Source organism: Syngnathus floridae, chromosome 4, assembly GCF_059516105.1.
Source record: "Syngnathus floridae isolate MCC-2025c chromosome 4, RoL_Sflo_1.0, whole genome shotgun sequence".
Lineage (NCBI taxonomy): Eukaryota > Metazoa > Chordata > Actinopteri > Syngnathiformes > Syngnathidae > Syngnathus > Syngnathus floridae.
Genome location: NC_142416.1, coordinates 8668540 through 8692793, shown reverse-complemented (window position 1 = coordinate 8692793; position 24254 = coordinate 8668540). Strand labels below are relative to the sequence as shown.

Genomic DNA, 24254 nt, shown 5'->3' with positions numbered 1-24254 from the left:
TAAGAGATTCTATGACTTATAAAGCCAAAGGCAGCAGAGTGAAGAACTAACTGGCATGTTTACCCACTGAAAGTATGAGGCAGCGTGCCCTCACAGCCCGGCACAACCGCCGTCATCATGGAATGGTGTCACGTTCCATTTACCTAGGAAGTCAGATCACTGTCATAGTATTGACGTCAACATCGAGTTGCACATTTATTCACATCAACATTTATTCACAGAGAACAGGACGCCAGTTCTTAAAATAAAAATAAGAAAATTAAGTGTTAGAAATTAATATGTCGATATGTTACATATTGAGATAAGATTGTGTTAATTTATGAACGTGCATTTGCTAGTTTATACACACACACACACACACACACATGCTGTCATGAATGAATGAATGAATGAATGAATGAATGAATGAATGAATGAATGTTAGTCATTGTCATAAAATGTCCAAATGTTCTGCTTTTATTATCCATGCATATAAAACTAGACAAAATGCTTGCTACATTTATTTTGTTTATTTTTTTACAGAGTTTATATTTTTATGAGATGTGCAACATTCTAAATTGCAGGAGTGCTTATCTTTCTATGGAAACAACTCAGCACTTCTTTTATAATCCAAATAAACAAGCACTAGGGAAAATAAAGGTCAACAATATAAAAAATCATCTCATACACATATTACCCACATGTGACGTAAATTACGCATATTCGCAGCGGAGAAAGAAAGGACGACGCGTCTCGATTGTGTAATCTAAAGTTTATGACTAAACATAGCCGTCATATGTCGATGCTAAAAAATATGACCACAAAAGGTTTAACGTTACGTCAAACGCCACATATTTTCGTAGCCTACAGCATTAGGTCACGTTGTCTGATAATAAACTGCTTCAAAATTCTACTGCGCTAAAGGTGTCGTATAAACGCACCGTTTCAAAAGGAAAATATTTCAGTAGTCAGCAACAGTCTTACCTAGAAAGGAATATAAACTGAAATGTAAGTATGATGGACTCAATATGGTAAAATAAATACTAATGCACTACCACTTGGGGTTGCTATGGAAGCCGTTTTGGATGTGGTGGGGACCAGTCGAAGCTTTGGACTTTGCATGGGGTCTCTTCGTGGTCTGACTACTCTCGAGTCGGACCGATTTTGCAGAAAATAGCAACGTTACACGTCAAAACTATCATTTAAACATTATTTATGTATACATGCAGACAATATATAAATTAAATTGCTAAATGTAACTTTCTACAATATTACACTTTGTAATGCAATATACACGGTGGTGATTTTACAATTATTTGAGACTTGAAAATTAATAGTTTGTGTCAAGTAAATTCACTAAACTAAGCATGTAAAATTTAGTGATTAGCGGCTAGCAGAGATGCGAAAAGTGTTCACATTTACTTGAACACAAGTGTATAGAAATAACTTTGTTAAATGTACTCAAGTAAAAAAGAAATTGGCTACAGGCACTGATGTACTTGAAGAGTAAAAGTAAACTATTTTTGCAGGATGTTTCATATGCCCAAAAGCACAGAATGTGCTACTGCAGCTTTTTCTTCTCAGTCTAATCTATTTAATTTAAATGATGAGAGGCATTGGAACTAATGTAACAACCCTTTTTTGAAAATGTATCAAGTCAAAAGTACAGATACTGGTGTTAAATGTAACAAATAAAAGCAAAAAGTAGCCTGATGAGTATGCAGTACAGTAAAAAGTAGGGGGGAAAGAACTAATCAAGCACATTTGTACACAGTTTAGAGGTTGTGGGTTCAAATCCGCCCTCTGGCCTTCCTACGTGGAGTTTGCATGTTCTCCCTGTGCCTGCGTGGGTTTTCCCCAGGTACTCCGGTTTCCTCCCCTATTCCAAAAAGCATCCATGGTAGGTCAAGTGAAGAATCTAAATGGTTGTGAATGTGAGTATGAATGGTCGTTTGTCTATATGTGCCCTGCAATCTGCCACCCATTTCAGGGTTATACGCAACCTCATGCAGTTAGCTGGGTTAGGTTTCAGCACACCTGACTCTGAATTGGTCCAGAGGATGGATGGATGGATGGATGGATGGATGGATGGATGGATGGATGGATGGATGGATGGATGGATGGATGGATGGATGGATGGATGGATGGATGGATGGATGGATGGATGGATGGATGGATGGATGGATGGACAGTGATTAGTGCATCTGCCTCATAGTCAAGAGGAAGGTCCAGTATCGTAACCTCCACTCAGGCCTTACTGTGTAGTTTCCAATTTCTCACCTGGACTTTTGTGGGTTTTTCATGCATGTAACATGTTTATTGCATGCTTATTTATTCACTCATTCTCTCTAAGTGTGAGAAAAAAATTTATAGACATCTTTTATCAAATAAAATGTTGGGGGGGCTTAACTGGTGGGCCAATATAACACCCCCTCGGGCTAGTGTAGCGACATCCCTGAAATTCGAAGTGTTTTGTATTTGTAGTGTATGATGTATATTTGTTAGCATGCAGCGGTCATTTGGCTAACACGTCTGCCTTGTTCTGAAGTTTGGGTTCAATTGTCAGTTGCTCCCTTAAAACAAAAACTCACTTAATTGTGTACGCTTGTTTTTCCATAACAACCCCTAGTGAAAATTATAGAATTACCAGTCTCTGAGAATCTTTATTCAATTGTTTCAATCATGCAACTAGAACTAATCTAGGAAAAATTATGGAATCACTTAATTCTGAGGAGAGAATTATGACATTATGGAAAAACAACAACAAAAGAACACTTCAAAATGCCACTAATGTATTGTCTGGCTTTTTTTATATATATAAGAGCTTATAGTCTCAGAGGCATAGACTTAATGTGTGATAAACAGAACTCTTCATCAATCTGTTGTTTTAAACTTTCACCATATAGAAAAGATTTTCAGTTACATTGAGAAATGAACCATTTGCAAGACTTGACATTGACCGTATGTGTCTTTAAGGAATGTTTTGACATTTTTTACATTATGGCTAGATGTGTTATTGAAAAATTATTTACTCATTCCCGAATCTCCTTGTTCCACATTCAATTGATAGATAAAAAAAAAAAGGATCCAAATCTAAATTTGTATATTATGCTTAGCCCGTTCGCCTCACAGTTCTGAGGTGTTGATCTCAGCTTTGGCCTTCCTGTGAGACGTTTGCATGTTCTCCCCGTGCTTGCATGGGTTTTGTCCCATACATGGTAGGTCAATTGACCACTCCAAATTTTCAGTAGGTGTGAGTGAATGGATGTTTGTCTACATGTGCCCTGCGATTGGCTGGTGACCAATTTAAGGTGTTCCCCATCGACCGCCCAAAGACTGCTGGGATAGGCTCCGGCAAGCCCATAACTCTGGAGAAAAAGCGGTCCGGATGATGCATGCGAGCCATATGACTCCATATGACTGTTGAAATGTTTTCTTCAGGCAGTCATTTTCTCAAATCTTTTTGGATATGTAAATCCTATTTCTTTACGTGGTTTCTAATAGTTTGGTCACAGGGGCTGAATCCAGTTTCCTTCCATTTGTTCCTCATTTGTTCTGCTGTGCATTTTCTAGTTTCTAGTAAGAGGTTGTTTTAAATTTTCTGTCTTTACCAAACCAAATCACTTTGTTCTTGGTCCAGATTTGATCACTGTTGCTTGTGAATAACCATTTACCTTCTTTGAGAAGTTTGCTAATATTCTCCTTTGTTTCTCTTGTTGGAGCCATGATTCATGTTTTATGCAACAGCTCTTCCAAGGTGTGATCACTCCTGTTTAACTGCAGCCAAACAAGCAGAGCTCATCTGGTGTAGGTGTTAGTTTTGGGAATGGAAATTTACCAGTTGACTCCACGTTTTACCCCATGTTTTTAAATGCAACATTCCATAGGTGAGCTGGTTAATTGAAAACGGGTGAGTGTCGTTCAAGATTCAAAAGTTTTTATTCGCCATGTTTGAGCGTGCCAAACAAGCAATTTGACTTTGGTAAATCACAGCCTCTGTTCAACATTTAGGTGACTAACAACAACACTCAGGACATGTGAAAAATGGCAAATATTCTCAAACATCACCTGATCTTAAACTCCCAAGAGGGCAAGGAATAACTCAAAACTCCAGCTAGGGGAAATGAGAAACCTTGAGAAGAGACCACAGATGGGAGGGTCCCTCTTCCAGGATGACCAGGCTGCAATGGATGCAGAGAGGACACATAGTACAAACAGTGTAGACAAATTCAAAAAAGGTGTGGAGAGAAGGATGTTAATGCACAGTAATGACTCTGAGACTCTACGAGTGGTGTGAGTTCATCAGAGCAACAGCCTGGGGGAAGAAGCTGTCTCTGTGTCTGCTGGTTTTGGCGTACAGAGCTCTATAACGCCGTCCGGAGGAGAGTGGTTCAAACAGACTGCAACCTGGGTGAGAAGGGTCTGTAGAGATGTCACTTGCTCGTTTCCTGGTCCGGGACAGGTACAAGTCTTGGATAGATGGGAGGTTGATTCCAATTATCTTTCCTGCAGTCCTGATTGTCTGTTGCAGTCTGTGCTTGTCTTGTTTGGAGGCCGATCCAAACCAGACAGTCAAATCTGATCTGTTCTTTTCATGCCCGCTGGGCATATTAAAAGTAATGCCTGGAAGTTGTTAACTTGTAAATCTCCATGACAGCATTCCGCAAAGTTCACTTCTAGTGCCAGGACAGTGCCCATTGTACATTGTTACTTTTCCCAGTTGTGTGTAATGTTTGATCAGATGACGCAAATTGATTGATTGTTTGATTGATTGATTGATTGATTGATATCTTTATTTTGAACATCCAAAACAAAAAAGAAAAAACAAAACAAATAACACTCTAAAGCGCCACATATAAGTCCATACAACAAACAAACTGAAATAAATCAATCAATTAATTAATAATAACAATAATAATAATACATAAGTAAATAAATCAATAATAGTAGTGAAGTTTTATAAGTATTCCCCCAAACCTCAGCACAGTAATGCAAATAGGGCAAGACAAGAGAACAATAAAGTGTACGAAGTGAATGATAATCCAGTAATTATTTTGCTTTGTATATGACTGCCATGCTTCTTGAAATTTTAGATTTTACGTTTTTGAGGTGTGGCTTCCAACTCAGCCTGTCATCTATTATAACCCCAAGAAATTTGTTTTCCTGCACCCTTTCAATTTCAGTCCCATCTATTTCTATTCGTATCTTTATGTTCGCGTTGCCAAATACCATAAACTTGGTCTTACTTACATTTAATGATAATTTGTTCCAGTCGAACCACATTTTTATTTTTTTCATTTCCTCATTCAACACTGATTCGACTTGTGGGATGTTATCACCTGAACAAAAGATATTTGTGTCATCTGCAAAATTGACGAGTTTTAATTCTTTAGAGACTTTGCACATGCCATTTATACACAAAATAAATAATTTAGGGCCTAAAACTGACCCTTGTGGAACACCGCAAGCTATTTCCAAATATCCAGAACGGTGATTACCCAACTTTACATACTGTTGCCGTTCTCGCAGATAATCCTTTATCCAGTCTAATACTAATCCCCTTATCCCATATTTTTCTAATTTATTGAATAGTATATTATGATTAATTGTGTCAAAAGCTTTTTTGAGGTCAATGAAAACTTCTACTGCATGTCGTTTGTTGTCTATTGCATCTGTGATTTCCTCGAGTGATTCCATTAATGCCTGTGCTGTTGATCTGTTTACTCTAAAACCATATTGGATCTCTGCAAATAATCTATGTTTTTCCAAAAATCCATCCATTCTACTGTTAAAAAGCTTTTCCAATATTTGAATATAATGAATTCTGTTAGTGTTTAATATGTGCATTCATTGACTTGGCTTTTGATATTGTTGGTCAGACTACAATCATATTAGAGCATGCAATTACTGCACGAGCAGGAAGCCAAAAAGGTAAAAAATATATAGTAAACAATTGGTTGGCCCTATCTGAAACTGTTCTTTCGCACCAAATTCATACAGGAGTAACCTTGCTTTCTGCAATGTAAAAGAAAAGGCCTTAATTTACCCTAACTGTTCCCAAACAGACAATCGTCCTGAAGTCTTACCAACTTCTTAATGTCTTAATTCCTGCTCAAATGTAGCATTATATGATAGGATGAGTATGTGTAAGGTGGATATTAACATTGAAATGTTTATCTCAGGCGGCTCGGTGGCGCACTGGGTAGCACGTCCGCCTCACAGTTAGGAGGGTGCGGGTTCGATTCAACCTCCGGCCCTCCCTGTCTGGAGTTTGCATGTTCTCCCTGGGCCTGCATGGGTTTTCTCCGGGCACTCCGGTTTCCTCCCACATCCCAAAAACATGCTTGGTAGGCTAATTGAAGTCTCCAAGTTGCCCCTAGGTGTGAGTGCGAGTGCAAATAGTTGTTTGTCTCGGTGTGCCCTGCTATTGGCTGGTAACCGGTTCAGGGTGTCCCCCGCCTGCTGCCCGATGACGGCTGGGATAGGCTCCAGCACGCCCGCGACCCCCGTGGGGACTAAGCGGTTCAGAAAATGGATTATCTCACGTGTCAAACTCAAGGCCCGGGGACCTAGATATGTTTCAAAGTGAAAGTAGAGAGCTTGGGGTACGTTTCTTTCGTGAACTCTATTCTTCAGTGCTGTGGCAACATTTCTTCCCATGTGATTTACTCAATACTTCATGCAATAAACCATATGGAGAGAAACAAGGAGGGCTTTGTGAAAGTCTTGAGAGAGGAGGCACTCACATCCACACAGTACACACCAATCAAACTGTAAGTGAGCAACACAGTACGGCAGCCTGAGAGAGGAGGTGTTTTTCTCCTATATGTTGTGAGTGAGTGAGGTTTTTGGTGTGAGGTGTCAGGCTGGCTGTTCAGCTACTGTCAAACACAACAGGTAGGTGAGATGTTGAGCTATGATGTGAATTGTATTCCTATGTTACACATATACGTACATCTACAATTTATAGTTATAGTTAGTTATTTTCATTTGGGTAGAGGATGTGAATGGAGTGCAAGTGTTGAACGGAGAAGGTGCTGGTAGTGGCACTCCAGTCACCCACATATGGATTGACTTTACATGTGGACTGAGCCACGTCATACATTCTGCTCACAGCTAATTGTCTGTCGGTCTTCGGAGCAGTCACCAATCAAGTTGTAGTGGTCCCCTGTTTTTTTTTTTTTTTTTTCCCACTTTGGCCACTTTGGCCACTTTGCCACGCCCCCTGGAAGGAAAGGCTTGCAGGCCACTTCCGGAGAGTTCCACCTAGTGATGTGCATTCCAGTTCTTTCAGGTGAACGAATCTTTAAATCAGGTTCACTCAAACGATTCTTTCAAACGAATCGTTCAACGAATCTCCCCCACAGGACGGGAAATTACGTCACAGATTCGTAAAGTCCCTCCTCCATCTAACCCTCGCTGGCGCTGCTGATTGGTCGTTCGCGTAGATTCACGAGTGAGTGACAGACAGCATTGCTGCTATGCCATTGCCACCCGACACACGTTATGCCGACGTTGATATTTGCGTGAAGGCGATGGCCTTCACACATATGTTATCCTACACCCTTCTCTATTATTATTGTGTTAATTCATTTAATAATTCATCAAATTCACTCCATTCCACTTTTGACGCATTCCAAATATTCACGAGATGAGCGCTTCCATTTTTCTCGTTCCGAAAATTTTCCGATTTCACAAAATTCGCGAATTTACGACACATTTTTCCCCATTCATTCTTAAGGGCAGATTCGACATTTCACATTTACGTCATTCCACTTTTAAATTCACATCATTCAGCACATTCAAACCAGCTTCGGAATGATTCTCGACATTCCCAAAATTACCAAATTAAAAAATTTCCCGTTTTCACGTTTAAAATTTCGACAAAAATTCACAAAATTTCGTTTTTCACCTCTAATTTCTACATTTTTCAACCGATTCAACCCATTCCAACTTTCAACTGTTCATCTTTTGCCTGCCTATTCCACAACTTCTCACCTACCAAAAATTCCAAATTTTCAAATTTGAAATTCAACCAAATTCTCCAAAATTTTGTTTTTCTACTCTAACTTCTACGTTTTTCAACCAATTTAACCCATTCCAACTTTCAACTGTTCATCTTTTTTCTACCTATTGCACAACTTCCAATATACAAAAAATTGCAAATTTTCAAATTTGAAATTCAACCAAATTCTCAAAAATTTCGTTTTTCTACTCTAATTCCTACATTTTTCAACCGATTCAACCCATTCCAACTTTCAACTGTTCATCTTTTTTCTACCTATTCCACAACTTCCCACTTACCAAAAATTCCAAACTTTCAAATTTGAAATTCAACCAAATTCTCCAAAATTTCATTTTTCTACTCTAATTTCTACATTTTTCAACCGATTCAACCCATTCCAACTTTCAACTGTTCATCTTTTGCCTACCTATTCCACAACTTCCCACTTACCAAAAATTCCAAACTTTCAAATTTGAAATTTAACCAAATTCTCCAAAACTTCATTTTTCAACTCTAAATTCTACATTTTTCAACCGATTCAACCCGTTCAAACTTTCAACCGTTCATCATTTCCCTACATATTCCACAACTTCCCACTTACCAAAAAGTACAAATTTTCACCACAAATTCTCCAAAATTTCGTTTTACAATTCTATTTTCCACATTTCTCAAGTAATTCAACTCATTTCAACATCATTCGGCATCATTCCCCAAGAAGTGATTCAAAGTCTTTGCCTTCACACGCAATTTCTCCAGAAATTGCATTTTCTAGTTTAATTTTGTATTTGTTGGCTTGTAGTTGATGGCGTTATTACACCGAATGTTTGTGTTTGAATAAAAGGTTGGGAAAAAAAAACGTTATGCCGACATTTGTTATTTTGGGGGACACCAACTCATATAACAACGTAAAACACACACATATTGTCATATAAAGCAGTGAACCAAATGCCTGAGTTTTATGTTTTGATTGGCGAATATAAAAACAAGGAATAAAACACCAGACGCGTTATAACATAAATGTCTATCAAAATAATAATAATAATAATCCATAATAATAAAAGTACATCTCAAACCAGCAATCTAATGTGAAACTGCAGTCGATGTATTGAATAACAACATTTAGGCATATATATGCATACACGTTATTTAAAACCTACTATAAGTAAATCGTAAATCTACATTCTGGCTTACATAGTTTACGTCAAGAGACGGAACATATTCACTGACTGATCCATGATGCACAGGATCAGCCTGATCATTGTCTCGCAAACGGGAAAGCCAGGATACCTTCCCTCACTGATCCGTTCTCGCGGTGAAATGGAAACTCAGTGAGTGATTCGTTCAACCTCAGATTCGTTCGTTAGTGAACGAATCTGAGATTGAACGAATCTCAATTGACGATTCGTTCGTGAACGGGAAGTTACGTCACTTACTCGTAAAGTCCCTCCTCCATGTAACGCTCACTGGCGCTGCTGATTGGCTGATTTTCTTCTTCGTTTTGTTTTACGGCGGGGTAGCACCAGCTTCGATGGGCATTACTGACATCTACTGGTTGAAGTTATATATGAAAGGAAGAAAAGAACGAATCACTTTAGGAAGTGATTCGTTCACTCTCATTCACTGAAAAGATTTGTTCTTTTTGAACGAACTGTTCACTCACCGGCCAACATTAGTTCCACCCTCCCTTTCTTGAGACTGGTCCGTCAGTAAACTTCAACTCCTAACTTGCCAGCATTTTACTTGAAACGCCAAACCATTTAAATCAAAACTAAGTACAATTTTGGTACGTTTTTTCTTAGTTTTTTTTTCTTTTTCTTCCCCTTAGCAGTGTTTGACATCATTCCACTTGATAATCTGGTGTGTTCTGTGACCTGAAAGAATAGCATCGCTCTCTTCCACCGCCCATCATCACAAAGACCTGAGACGTTCTGCGTAACACCGTTTTGGGTATGTTTCCTATGTCCTGTTCAGATGCGGTGTGCCCTAAATGTTGCTTTCATTTACATTATAATGTATGCATGCTTGTTTATTTCCCGTTTCTCTTCAAGTTAGAGCAGCACACATAACTATGCTCTGAATAGCTTTGAGTGATAATACTCTTGAGGCCACATAACTAGAGGGTCTCATCAAAGTGTACAGGCAGTTTGCTTCATGTGAATTCCCAGGGATTATAATTTCTCACTACTACGGTGCTTGGTTGGAGTGGAGAATATCTTGGAGAATACCACATTATTGAAACAAATAACTACAAAAATTGTCAAATAAGTGTAATATAATTCTGCAAATTCCTAAATGGATAGTCCTGCTTGATGTAGGTTCATAACTTCATCACAAGTGTACATTTTTAGATAGTTCAATAATCAGCGTCAAAGAATAAAATCGGACAAGTAAAGAATTAAATTGCCTTCAAAATTATATGGAGGATCAGTTCATTTTGTCAAATTATTAATTCGTTCAAATATTTACTTTATTCGAGTAAAACAACGAATGCGGTTAAATCAAACTCGTAGAATAATTGTTAAATTTGTTTAATTGTCCGTAGGTCGCGGGCCCGTCCCGTAATTGTTGGGCCGCGTCAAAGAATAAAATCGCAACTTTAAAGAATTAAATTGCCTTAAAAATTATATGGAGGATCAGTTCATTTTGTCAGAAAATTAATTCGTTCAAATATTTACTTTATTCGAGTAAAACAACGAATGCGGTTAAATTAGACTAGTAGAATAATTGTTAAATTTGTTTAATTGTCCGTAGGTCGCGGGCCCGTCCCGTAATTGTTGGGCCGCGTCAAAGAATAAAATCGGACAACTAAAGAATTAAATTGCCTTCAAAATTATATGGAGGATCAGTTCATTTTGTCAAATAATTAATTTGTTACATATATATATATATATATATATATATATATATATATAGATAGATAGATAGATAGATAGATAGATAGATAGATAGATAGATAGATAGATAGATAGATAGATAGATATCGATATAGATATATTTATTATATATAGGGGCAGGGAAGGAGAATTCCTTATATATATGTATATATACATATATATATATATATATATATATATATATATATATATATATATATATATATATATATATATATATATATATATATATATATATATATATATGTATATATATACACATATCAATCAATCATGTTTCCACTAGCTGACATTCAGAAAAGATATGGATCTTAGGATTTTACAAACATTAACAATGAATGTCTGAGGTGTCGTTGATTTTTTTTTTTAGATGTGTGGTTTATAATAAATACAAAATCATGGTAAAAAAAAAAAAAAAAAAAGAGGGAGAAAGAAACAACTGCCAATATCTCAGCCACCTGACAGCCAGTGTCAAACCAGATCCATTTTATTTGATTTATTTTATGCATGGATTATTACACTGACAAGGGGGCATGATTAATGGCCCAAATTCATAGCTCGTAAAAAATGACATCCTAAGGGAATTCTCCTTCCCCGCCCCTACTGTAGAGGCTCTGTCTTTTTTTCTCCTATGTCCTTAAGTAGCTATGTTTTAAAAAATACTTTGTGTTCCAAGGTACTCTGATAGATCAATTAAGTTGTTTGTCTACCGTTTTGTGAAGTACGGTATTGTGAGACCACCTTTAACTCTCTTGTATTTCCAGCCCGTTTTTAATTTGTCTGCTTTTTCCTCGTCCGCTCTTTCAAAGAAAACTATGCAATGTGAATTATTTTAAGGATGTGCTCAAATGTTATGTAAACCAGACCCCATACTTTGTCACCTATCACATTTTGTACCAGGCTAAGACAAATTTTTTTTGAAATTTAATGTTGTTTGAGTGGGCACGTGCAATTTGTGTTTGTTTTGTGTACACAGCCGATATTAATACATCTTTCCTGTTCAACAGAGGCAATAGTTAACCATGACTTTAAACGTGCCGGGACTGGTGGTGATGGCAGCCTTCTACCTGCTGATCCTGGGAACAGGCATTTGGGCTTCCATGCGTTCCAGGAAGGAGGAGAGAAAATGGACAGGAGATGGAATGGAGATCACACTACTTGCTGGACGGAACATTAACTTGCTCGTGGGCGTCTTCACTCTGACAGGTAATAAAAAGTTGCTGGCTTATCTGTGGGAAGACAACAAATGACAGATATTTATAAAAATAAAAACTGTCTTTGCAGCCACGTGGGTAGGAGGAGGTTTTATCTTGGGAATAGCGGAAGCCACATACAATCCAACATTGGGAGCAGTGTGGGCTCTCATGCCAGTGCCTTATGTCGTCACATTTTTCTTGGGTGAGTAGAACTTGTTTATACTGAAGCCACAAATTGAAAAGTTCTCCCCTTTGTGACAAATGTCTTCTGATTCTTAGCTAGGCCCGATGATAAAACGGTGCACTTGCACATAAGTGTAGAAGCTTTGAAATTAATAGCAGCAAGCAGCAGGAAATGCCAGTAAAATTAGATGCTAAATGGAGTGCGTCCTTCTGTGCGTTATGCAACAATTCCCCCCCTATGTAAATGGAACTTTTGCTGCACCTTTTTAAGAGATGGAGGTGGGGGGGGGGGGGAGGATGATTTCCAAGCATTTCAATACATGTTGCAATATGATAAAAATTCTCAGCAAATCAACACAAACGATCTCATATCACGTTTAGAGGGAAAAAAAACTAACAATGTTTTTGTTTTTTATTTATACTAATAAGTGCTGTTGAGTTCTGACAGAGCCTCAATTTTTCCACCATCGGCCATCTGACTGCACCAAACTGTAAAAGTGTCGCTCTGTTTAAAAATAGGACCAGGAGAAATCAGTTTCGGGTGCTAATATGAGGCAACAGGTGCAAATGGATGACTTGAACCAAATAGACCTCTAATCGCTGAGAGATACACATGCACATAAACATTTGCAACAGGTGATGTGACCTGCTGGGACAATATCACAATAGCTGACACAATGTGAGCGTTATGTGAAATCGGGAAATAAGAGGTGCCATGTGCTGCTCTTGACCGCTATTGGCTACGTTGGACTCCTGTGTTCAGCTGATAGTATTTTCTTATCTCGAGCAGGGCCTCCAACTTTTTTGAAACAAAATGCTACTTCTTGGCCTCTGATTAGTGCAGAGGGCTGACACACATTTGAAACAACAAATCTTTTTGCTATGACTAATAACTGATATGAATTTATGAGAAGACACTTGTCACGTTATCGACATAATTAGGAAATAGATAAATGCTGAATCACTAGTAGATCTCTGTCGATGTGCAGTGCAATCTTATTGCTTGTACAAGAAAATCACCGGTGAGTTATTTTGGGAACAGGCCCATGTCCTACTTATGTGATCCTTGAGGCCTACCACGTGGGAGACCCCTGATCTAAAGAGAACACTTGTTTACCTTAACATCCTCACGTACTGGCATCATTCTTCTAAACCTTTGCCAATTTCTATTTTTGCGTTCCCCTGAGAAAATTTGAAGCTTTTTCTGTTGCACTAACAGCTTTATTTCGCACCAATGCTTTCCGTTCTATTCCAGGTGGCTTTTTCTTTGCAAAGCCCATGAGAGAGAACAAGTATGTGACAATGATGGATCCTTTCCAGAAGAAGTATGGGAACTTTATGAGCAATGCTCTGATCCTCCCTGCACTGATCGCTGATGTTCTGTGGGTGGCACGCACACTTGTCAGCCTGGGTGAGTTCCTTCATACTGCCGAAGTCCATGTGTGAAGTAATTACTGTGTTGACGTCTGCCGTGCAGGCTTAAACAAATCCAAGCACACAATGAATAGTGCGCTAGAAAAACAACAACTGGACCAAATGATTATTGTCAGTAATAAACATGGAACTACTGAGGTAAAACCCGTATTGAATTAGGTCATACCATTGATCTAGTGGTAGTCAAATGTCCATGATGGATCCCTGAGTGCTTATTCCTGCACTTGTTGAAACTATGCCCTCCAGACTAAATTACGAGAATTGACACTTGTATGTTAACTTGTGAAGTCCTTCCACTGGTGGGTGGTGAGGGGCCGGGATCCCTCAACTGACAGACATACCCAAAATAAGTCAACGACAGCTACTCAATTTTAAGGGCATGGTTTTTGTACATGCTCTTGGAGTCTAGTGAGAATGCTAATGCACCTAAATTCATAAACAACACGCATGTCAACACTCATCTTATTACTTGGCAAAAGTTTGGGATCATTTAAAAAACACGATATTTATAAAAGAGAAGCGCTTTTATAATGGAAGAACTTTGCACAATATTTTGGCGAATAATTTTGGCCAGGACTCTGATTAAATGCTACACACAAAACACCGATGTGAATCCTTCCCAATAAAATTAGTAACAGGGAAAGCCATTTCAAAAGGACAGTTATGTACAGCAACAACGGAACTAACTGAAGAGTGATAATCGGATTTGATGGTCCGAACTGCTTTGTTACTGCTATTCTGCCAGCTGCTTTGTAGGTAGTGACCATATTTCAACTTCACTGTCAAGCACAATACAAACCTGTATATAATCCGCACCCCCAAAATCAATCTTTAAAACTTTTTTTTTCCTCTGTATCCCATGCATCATATGTACTGTAACCTTGTAGCTGGTATCCATAACTATGTTTTTTAATGCTCACAGAACAGTCTCACTCTGCATTATATGACATGATGGTTTAAAGTTGTCCTCTTTTTCACAGTTTGAATCAAACTCCTCCACTCGCACTTTTGCTGTTTTGAAGAGAGTATCAGGAGTGTGTGCGGAGACAGAAAACAGATTGCTTTGTTCTTAATTTGAACATATACGTTACATATATGTTCAACTAACATTTTATTTGATTATTTATTAGGTTTGTGATGCAATGCCTGAAAAATGCTGCAACACGCTGTCGAAAACAACTTCAAAATGAAAAGTGTACTGTCAGGTCTAAGTACCATTAGACATTATTCTGTACAATGAAACAAGAGGAGAAGATAGCCAGTTTTCCTTTTGCTCGTGAGGAGAATTACGTAGAAGGCCCAGTTACAGTCCTCCACCAATTCTGGACTCCTCTTCCGCTATCTCCTCTTTTTATTTTGGGTTGCCCTGGTTACAAGAGGCGTCGCTACACTAAAGGGAGGGGAGATTGTGGCTGTAGCAACGCTGTTTAGCAACAAACTAAAGAATGTTGTGTGGTGCGAGGCCTTGGCCGATCCGTGACCCCAGCAGTGCAGAGTTTGTCCTTAGTTGGTTGGCAGCCTCGTCCTGGGCTGCAATCTCCAAACGTGCTGGGTGCCGTGTCCCTGTAAAACGACGCTCTAGACTTTCTTGCTCAGTAGCACACAATAATAATGATGAGTAAATAATCAGATACCTCTCGTCCATACACTCCAACAAACGTTAAGTAGATGTGAGATAACTTGCATGAAATCTACTTAAACAAACATTGAGTAAATGTGGGATAAAAACCGTCCCGGTCAACAACAATTTATGAAAAGAAACTACAAAGTATAAAAGAGGAAGAACTTCTCTTGAACTAAACAATTACAAAGTATCAAAGAGAAAGAACGTCTCTTGGACTAAACAAAGAACGAAGGTGTTCTGTTCATAACTAGTGAGGGCCTCTCGCAGGTAAGATAAGGGAGTATAAGAACTCCTTAAAGCTAGCAAGGACAGATATTTTGGAACTCCTTAAAGCTAGCAAGGACAGATATATTGGCTTGAGCGAAGATATGAGGCCTCCGGTCCAGGCCGACCAGCGCTTAAGCAAAACTAATTATTCTGACACGTACTTTGGCATTGATGTCCATTTATTATTACTTTGTTGGGTAAAGTTTATTTTGAAGTTGGCCTCATTGCATTGGTAGCGTGATGAATAGCATGATTTTTGGTTGCTACCATGCCTAGCTACTGCCTATGCACTGGTAAATGTCTAAACAAGGTGGATATATTTACGTCATTTTAACACCCGTGTATAATACTCACCCCCAATTTGGGAATACATTTTTGGGGGCGTGGCTATTATGCACAGGATTTTACGGCGTGTTGTTAAACATGAAATGAGCCCAGGATGCATGGAAGGTTGCATAAATGTTTGACTATAATTGCGCGAAATTGTCCAAGCTGATCCTTTGCATTCATGAAATGATCAGTTATTTTTGTGAGTGATCCCAAACTTTTTAGGGGCAGCATTGGCAAATGCACTTTCGAACAACTTCGGATTTGGGGAAAATATTGCATTGTTTCTTTGAAACAATATTTTTCACTGTAATTCCTGCTGTCACTTCTGTATGCTTTACCTTGCTGTGTGTGTCAATGTGGGTGTGGATGTAAGTGCAATGATGTGCCGTGCAAATGTGCTTATGAGTGTGTATTTCATGTTTTTGCGTGTGTTTTAACGCTGTCTTCTTTTCCAGTGGTATTCTAAAAAGGGGGTTAATCATCGAGCAGCCTGTTGATTGTGAAAGGTGATCAATTATTCAAACCAGTTTGTTTGTATCATGAAAAACGTTTCTATTTGACTGATTGCTTCAATGCAAATGATATGCCTTTACATAGCTCCGTGCACGTGTGTGCGTGTGTCTTTGTGTGTGTTTGCGTGCGTGCGTAATGTTTATACATGTAAAATCTATGTTTGAGTCACCGTGGAAGCGCTGTAAACTGTTCACTGACATTCCACAAAAGGAATGTTCTTGAGACATATGTCCAAAGTAATTAAACCAATTTTATCTCTGGGTAGACACCTCACTCCTCAGTAAAACCTTCTGACATTTGGATGACCGCTATGAACAGAAAAGAAGTTTGTCAGCAAAAAAAAAAAAATTAAAAACAAAATAACAACAAAAAAAAGCACCAATGGGAGGGTAAATCGAAAAATTTTAGTCAGGTAAAATTCAACCATTTACACCAAGCATCATGCATCCCCTTATTGGGCAGCAGTTCAGTGTAAGAAAGAATTTTGCATTTAAGAAAACATATGCTGTCAGTCATCATCCAATATCAACAGCCACGGTCACATTTCCACAGGGAAGGAAATTGGTATCGGCCACGTTTGAAAGTGGTGTGCGTCCTTGTATGTGTGCGTGTTTCTTGCCCCACTCAGCGTGTCCCTGGGTCGGCAGAGGATCTAAAAACAACATGGGTGTATTGAAGCAACCCTTTTTCTCTGGCCTAACCTATGGAGCCAAAGGGCCCCCTGATTCTCATTCCACCATCTTTTTTTATCCTAAATTTAGCGCCATGCTAAAGGACACAGCTCAACTCGCAAGGGGGATGCCACGAAAACTGTAAAGCATACCAACCGAGAATACTTGACAATTCAGTCAATGTTACATCATGGCCAGCCATGGCTTCGGTAACAAAAGGACTTGCGTGATAAGAACGTATCCAAAGAGATTGAGTTGTCAGTATACGTATATCATCATCAGTATATAGCTTCACTTTCCTTCTTGAATATAAACTCAAGAGCTGACTATGACTGCCAGGAATACAAAATAATGCATCATGACATTCAGTACTATAAAATACAGGCAGGCCCTTCCTTGAAGTGAAAAATACTCTTTCCGGAAGAAAATTGCGACCGTTTCTCGTTCAAGATTGTTTCAAAGGCATCTAAAAATGAATTATTGGACCTTTTGTTCCATCTTTTGGCATATACCTTACCACCTAATACTTGGATTAAATCAAATAGCGACGTCATTGAGACGGGGATTTTTTTTTAAATTTTTTTTTTTCAATAAATAGAGGTGGCTGTGGCGTTTTGGAGTTTCATTTTCTGCCACCCACCACATGTGAATGTGGAGTACAGAGTGACTTACACTGACCCCATCTTAAACATTTTGGCATTTAAGCGCCGAGTGTCAACTGCCATCAAAGTTACGTAAATGTTAGTTGGTAAGGGGTCCCGTAGGTACGTTAAGACTAGTATTACCAATGCAATAAATGGGAAGAGAGTAAACGACGTGGCAGTCAAATAAACATCAAGTACCAAGAAGTGAGAAATTGGTTTTTACAAAAGTGGGATGGGGTGGGCACGGTAGGGCAGAGGGTGGTAAGTAGCGATAGATAGTGCAGATCTGACACTTCTCTGTTTAAGGACATTGTTGTGGTGTGGCTGCAGGCTGCGGCTGGGGGGACCCTGGCAAGGTGGGAGAAGAGACAGTAAAGGTAGTGACGTTTTGCTTGCCTTGTTTGAGTAACAAGATTTTCTTTTCTTGTTTTTAAATTCACTTATTGACATTTACTCATTCTTTACACATGCTGTTTCATTACTTTTGTAAACTTCTGTTTTTTGTTTGTTGATTTTTTTTTCTTTTTAATGATCAGTGTCTAATGAGGGTTATGGAGTCACTATCAATAGGCTGCTTCTGGTCTTCTGGTTCTGTTTTTAATATCATTGCTTTATGTCCACCTGTTGCAGTAGGATTTGTTTTTGAGATGTTTAATATAATGCTATGCTAGGCAATTGTAATATGTGGTTGTTCTTTTCAGGATGTGAATTAAATAAGACCAAATAAATATGTTAAAAGCTCATTAAAAGTGGATGCATGTACGTATATGTATGTCTGTATGTCTGTGAGAAGGAGAGAGAACGTTTAAAAGCAAAAGAGGGGTTTAGAACATATTAATAATAATTTAATCCCATCACGAAAATATGCTGCATGTGTTTCCAGTGCTGAATGTACGTTGCACCATGAATCTGCTTGCCTGGTGCTCATCCCAATGCTGTTTTGTTCCAGGTGGAACTATGAGTGTGATCCTTGATCTTTCTTACGGCTACTCCATTGTCATCTCTGCCGTCGTTGCCATTGCCTACACGCTCCTGGGAGGGCTTTACTCTGTGGCTTACACAGATGTGATCCAGCTCATTCTCATCTTTATCAGCCTGGTATGTAAATGCAGAGACGGCTCCAGGACTTTTTTCTTTCCTGGGGTGAAAGGGGGGCTGGACTGATAAATAGAAGGGGCTGCGAAAATCGCAACCGCCAAGCAATTTTTCTTTCGTTTGCAAATTGAAGTAAAGAGAAAGACTGAGAGCTAAACAATGACCAAATATGCGGCGAGAAGCACCGCTGATGCATGCATTGGTATGGGAGTAGACTTTTTTTTCTTCCACAAGGAAATCAAGGGCAAGATCAGTTATTATAGCAATTCTTTGCCATGACTTGCTCTTAATTGCGTCAAATCGCTTTCAAATGATATTAGGCATTAACCACGGGAGTATTGGCTTGACAGCAGAATATTTGTGACAGACTTTCCATTTGTACAAGGATCTTCAGTAAGGGACTATGTGGTACAGTAAATATGGCGACGTTTTGTGTTAACTGCTGTCTTTAAGAATGTAGCCATCTAGGAACAGCTGTCACGGTCGCACTTAGCTGCTATTTCAGTGGTTCTTAACCTTTTTGGAGGTACCGAACCCCATCAGTTTAGTGTGTGTGTGTGTGTGTGGGGGGGGGGGGGGGGGGGGGGGGTGCGAATAATGACATACCAGCAAATCAGTGTGACTTCTGCTGTTGCCTTTGCAAGACCAGTTCAGATATGCGTTATCGCGAATTTACACGACATTCAGGTGTGTTCGGCCATACGCAGGGGGGGGTGACATACCAGCTCTGCCGAACCCCTGAAGCCGACTCACCGAACCTATAAGGTTCGATCAAACCCAGGTTAAGAACCACTATGCTATTTACCGCTCGCCGTAGCAGTTCTACGCATGTGGCCCGCATTTTGAATTAGCCCAAATAACGTTTGAACTGAAAAAGGTTCTGGTTCGTAACTGGAGCTCATGGACCAGCCTCCCCGCAAGCTATATTTTGTTCTTTCCTGGAAAGTTGTGACCATTGCGAGCAGATGCGCTTGGTAAAGTTGTTACATTAAATTTTAACGCCTTTATATTTTTCTAAAATACTCCTGATTTGATAAAGTTCAGCAGCCATATTGCTTTGACAGTTATAGTGAAACACACTGCAACGCCACTCATGGTATGGGCCTAGAGAAACTTGCTTTGGATTCCTAATTTCCTCCACTGAGTGCATAATGAAATCAGCTTAGCTTTGTGGCTGTGTACACAGTGGGTGTGCGTCCCTTTCCTGTTGACCAACCCTCACTCTGTGGACATCTCGCTGACGGCCTACAACCAGGCCTTCCAGGCCCCCTGGGTTGGCACGGTGGAGCTCGATCGAGCCGGCAAGTGGTTTGATGACTTCATGCTGCTGGTGAGTCAGGGATGGCTTTTTAAATATACACCGGACAGTAAAAATACATATCTCCTGCGACACGATCTGTTGGATTTGAGATTTCTTGCCACAAAAGGATTTTGGAATGGATTTGATGCCATCCGGTAATTTCCTTAGATGTGAAAAACGGTAACATTTTGTGCTGGTCGTGTTTGTGACAGGCTCTCGGCGGTTTGGCCTACCAAGCGTTCTACCAGAGGATCCTGTCGGCCTCATCTTACACCCAGGCTCAAATGACCTGCTTTGCCTCTGCCGCCTTCTGCCTGGTGCTGGGTATCCCCTCTGTGCTGGTGGGAGCTGTGGCTGCATCGACTGGTACATTCAACTCTTAATTGGGCTAGCGATGTAAAGACATTCAGGGCCTTTTGCTCTTTATAGTGCTTCCTCATTTTTGATCGACTCTCCTTATATAATTGTTCCGTAGATTGGAACTCGACAATCTATGGACTTCCAACTCCATATGAGCGTGGCGAAGCAGGTTCCATCCTCCCCATCTCCCTGCAATACCTCACGCCCTTGTACGTGTCTATCATCGGGATCGGAGCGGTAGCCGGCGCTGTCATGTCCTCCATGGACTCAGCCCTGCTGTCCTCTGCGTCACTATTCTCCTCCAATATCTACAAGAACATCATCCGGAAGCAGGTGCGTGTCAACAGTGTGTGCTCAGAGATAGAAATGGAATTACCTGTGGTTTTAGGTATTGGAACGGATTATCAGCTAGCCCTCTATGCAATTATGTGCACGTAATGCATTTTGCAGCTTATCAGCTGTTTTTGTGAACTTAGTTGGGCAGACTGCACTTAGTTGTAACACGTCGTTGCTACATATTATATGAGTAGCTTCAAAGATTGTTAGCAGTAATGACATACATTCAAATGGTCAGATCATTAGCAAGGTCTGCAGAAGGTGGATAACAATCCTGGCCTTTCGTTCAGGAATCAGGTGTGTTGCAACAGGGAGACATAGAAAACTTGCAGGACACCCGCCCTCGAGAACCGAAATTGTCTGCCCGTGACAAACTATGTTGCTTTGTCATGGCCTCAAGACAACACTAGATGTTCCTTTATTCAAAAGCACGTTTCAAAGTGTGCTCCGTCTGTCTCTTCTCAGGCATCGGACCGCGAGATGCAGTGGGTGATCCGGATCTCGGTGGTGGTTGTCGGTCTGGCTGGCACTGGCCTCACCTTCTTGGACAGCAGTGTGCTGGTCTTCTGGCTGGTGGGCGTAGACATGTCCTACACCATCATGTTCCCTCAGCTGGTCTGCGTGCTCTTCTTCAAGGGGTCAAATGGTTACGGGGCCTTCGTGGGCTTCCTTCTGGGAATCATCTTGAGAATCCTGAGCGGCGAGCCCCTCGTCGGCCTGCCGCCTGTCATCCGCTTCCCCAACTGCCGGCTGGATGCTGAAGGCAAGCTTACTCAGTTCTTCCCCTTTCGTACCGCGATCATGCTCGTCTCGCTGGTCACCATCATGGTCGTGTCTTGGCTGATGACATTGGCTTTCGACAACAATCTTTTGCCGGAAAAGTGGGATGTGTACAAGGTCAAACGCAAGCAAAGCAAGCCTGTAGAAGAGAGGCCCACCCAAGACAACGAAGAACTTGCCGTATCCAAGCAGCTCCTGGACACCACCAGCTGCTGAAGGGCCTTTAAGGCAAAGAAATGGGCCGTGACGGGAGGCAGACAAGCTTGTCTGCTCGACGGGGTTTGCCGATGGCCATTAAGCAGCTGAGGTTTAACAGTGTTAATGGAATCTGGACAGAATCTGTGATTTTGTATCACATACTGAACAGCTTAAAATTGGAAACCCCGAGCACCCGCCTTTAATATCAGCTTTCTTCTACAATCAAACAGTACGAAATGTCAACGTAGCTCGTGTATGATAGTTACCCATTAACCAGTGTAGCATATAATGTAATTCATTAAAAGCATCCAATTACTGAGCCTTGTTTTCAGCTAATCACACATCTCTGCAATGGACAGAAGGAGCACAGCCTTTAAAAATCATTTTCATTTGGAAAAGAAAGAAGTATGGAGTTTATAAATGGTTTTGTTTCGTGGATTTTTGTTATGTACAGAATTATAAAAATATATTTTATCACACTAGCAAAAGTATATTGTTTGTTTTTGGATGCAAATGTGGTCCCTTGACTAAAATGCGCTTGCAACACTTTTTGGCTCTCTGCACAAATGTTCAGTCCAACTGGAGAAAGTAGTTAGCAAGTCCTAGCAAGTATAGCTGATGTGTTGCAATTCGACAGGCTTGTGCAGATTGTTTTACTTGCAACATACAGTCCAAATTGTCACTTCAGAAACAACGGCAAAAGGCAATCATTTTTCAATTACTCCCATTCAGCACAGTTAAATTGCGGTATTGACTACAGTTGTATTTGCATCTACGCCCCTAACCAGTTCATGTATGTTTGCATGATTGCACATCTTGTGAGCAACTTTATCAGTGTTTCAGTGTGTTGCATTGTAGCCATGCCCGTATGAAACAGAAAGGTACACTGATTTGAAAATAAACTCAACTGTCAACTGTTGTTCTTTTAGTAACGCACAATCAGTTACTGTATGTGAACATGCCCATAATGTGAATACAAACACCTCAAGCAGGACTGTCAACAGAGGCAAGCCAGTTAAAAACTTTCCATTGTATTCTTTTCGACAATGCTGTGACAATGAGGGGGAACCCCCCCCCCCATCCCTACAAGATTGTCCCACCCGAGCACGTCACATGCTGCTGGTTGTGCAATGTAACAAACTATTCCAATTTAAAGACTACGCGCATATGTGATCAATAGAAACACTATTTAAAATAAATTCTGACATCTGTTATGTAACCTGTGTTGAGAGAATGTGCATTTTGTGTTTTCCTTTTAACTGATTAGCCTTCAGGCATTGTATTGTGAGCCTCCAAACATTTTCCTGTACAAGGCACAACCTAAACTAGCCTTCACGTAAATATCACTGGAAATTGCTTTCCCCCTCTCGATTTTCTTGATGCCGTTGAACGTGTGTATACGGACCATCTTGTCTAGTGGGCTCGAGCTCCACGCTTGTTTCTGAATGCCAATTAAAACAAATTAAGTTTTCCAAAGACTTGTGGAATCAAAGCAGAACTCATTGCATGCATCTTTTTGAATAAATGTGAGTTCTAAATGTATTATACTCTTGTACAGCTTAATCATAATTTGTACACTGACTCTTGTTATTTGTATATCAAAGTGGATTGCCATGCGTTGTTAGTTTTAGAGGAACAACACAATTGTGTATTTTTATCTCAAGTGAACAAGGAGTAAAATTTACCCAGGATTTTGCTGAAAGGAAAAAAAAAAAAAGAATGTAGACCTGTTGTCACTTTATGTTCAGATTGGCCTTTTGATTGTCCTGCACTATTCAGCAGTGTGTCACGTCGGAATTGTTATCACAACGAACACTGCTCCCCAAGCACGACATGCAACTTCAGATATTCAGACATTACAGATGGAAAACTGCACCTTACTAGTGGAGTAGTTGCGTGGCATTTATTTGATACTTTTTTGGGGTAGTCATACTTTATTTCCAATGTTTTTAATTCTCCAAAAGTTGCCCATTAATATCTTTGACTGGTTTTAGTTTTATAGTTTAAAAAAATGCTCCATTTTATTTCTCCCTCCTTGTCTGTATGTTGTTTTATACTATTATGCATGTCAGTAACTATGTATACTGAACCTTTGTGAAGGCTGTTCTGTCCTGCCGCTTGGCAAGGTCCTTCTTTGTAATCGATTAATGTAAATCCCCATGGGGTGAGCTTCTGCGAGAATAAAAGCTGATCTAAAAATGACTACTGGTTACTGTGTTTTCTTTGTCATGACTGCAAGAAAATATCTTGGGAACGGCAAAGAGGGAAAATGTAAATTAGCTGTAAAATATTACTACCGTAAATTTTTGGGCTATAAGCCGCACCGGGCTATAAGCCGGAGCAGCTCAAATTCGTGCTTCATACTTATATAAGCCGCAACGGAATATAAGCCGCACGTGCGCACGAGTTATTTACAAAGGAAGACAGTACGCAGAAAGCCTTTTT

At 39.8% G+C, this 24254-nt stretch overlaps 1 protein-coding gene across 4 annotated transcripts; it reads left to right on the top strand.

The window, feature by feature from the left end:
* The first annotated feature begins 818 nt into the window (after nucleotides 1-818).
* LOC148398761 (high affinity choline transporter 1-like) lies at nucleotides 819-24011 on the top strand. 4 transcript variants are annotated; one of them, XM_088373710.1, is made up of 11 exons: nucleotides 829-987; nucleotides 1754-1879; nucleotides 9813-9931; nucleotides 11886-12084; nucleotides 12163-12276; nucleotides 13513-13668; nucleotides 18690-18838; nucleotides 20022-20165; nucleotides 20348-20501; nucleotides 20611-20828; nucleotides 21297-24011. In XM_088373710.1, exons 4-11 carry the CDS (start codon nucleotides 11901-11903, stop codon nucleotides 21825-21827), a joined length of 1650 nt encoding a protein of 549 aa, XP_088229836.1. In that variant the 5' UTR covers nucleotides 829-987; nucleotides 1754-1879; nucleotides 9813-9931; nucleotides 11886-11900; the 3' UTR covers nucleotides 21828-24011. The 4 variants fall into 4 exon arrangements, with proteins under 4 accessions (XP_088229833.1, XP_088229834.1, XP_088229836.1 ...); XM_088373709.1 differs by having other exon boundaries at nucleotides 9810-9931; XM_088373707.1 differs by lacking the exon at nucleotides 1754-1879 and having other exon boundaries at nucleotides 819-987; nucleotides 9810-9931.
* Nucleotides 24012-24254: the final 243 nt, after the last annotated feature.

Coding starts and splice junctions, on each gene's coding strand:
- LOC148398761 (XM_088373707.1), top strand. CDS start 11,901: ATGACTTTAAACGTGCCGGGACTGGTGGTGATGGCAGCCTTCTACCTG. Junction 12,277..13,512: donor TGTCGTCACATTTTTCTTGG/GTGAGTAGAACT, acceptor GTTCTATTCCAG/GTGGCTTTTTCTTTGCAAAG. Junction 20,829..21,296: donor AGAACATCATCCGGAAGCAG/GTGCGTGTCAAC, acceptor GTCTCTTCTCAG/GCATCGGACCGCGAGATGCA.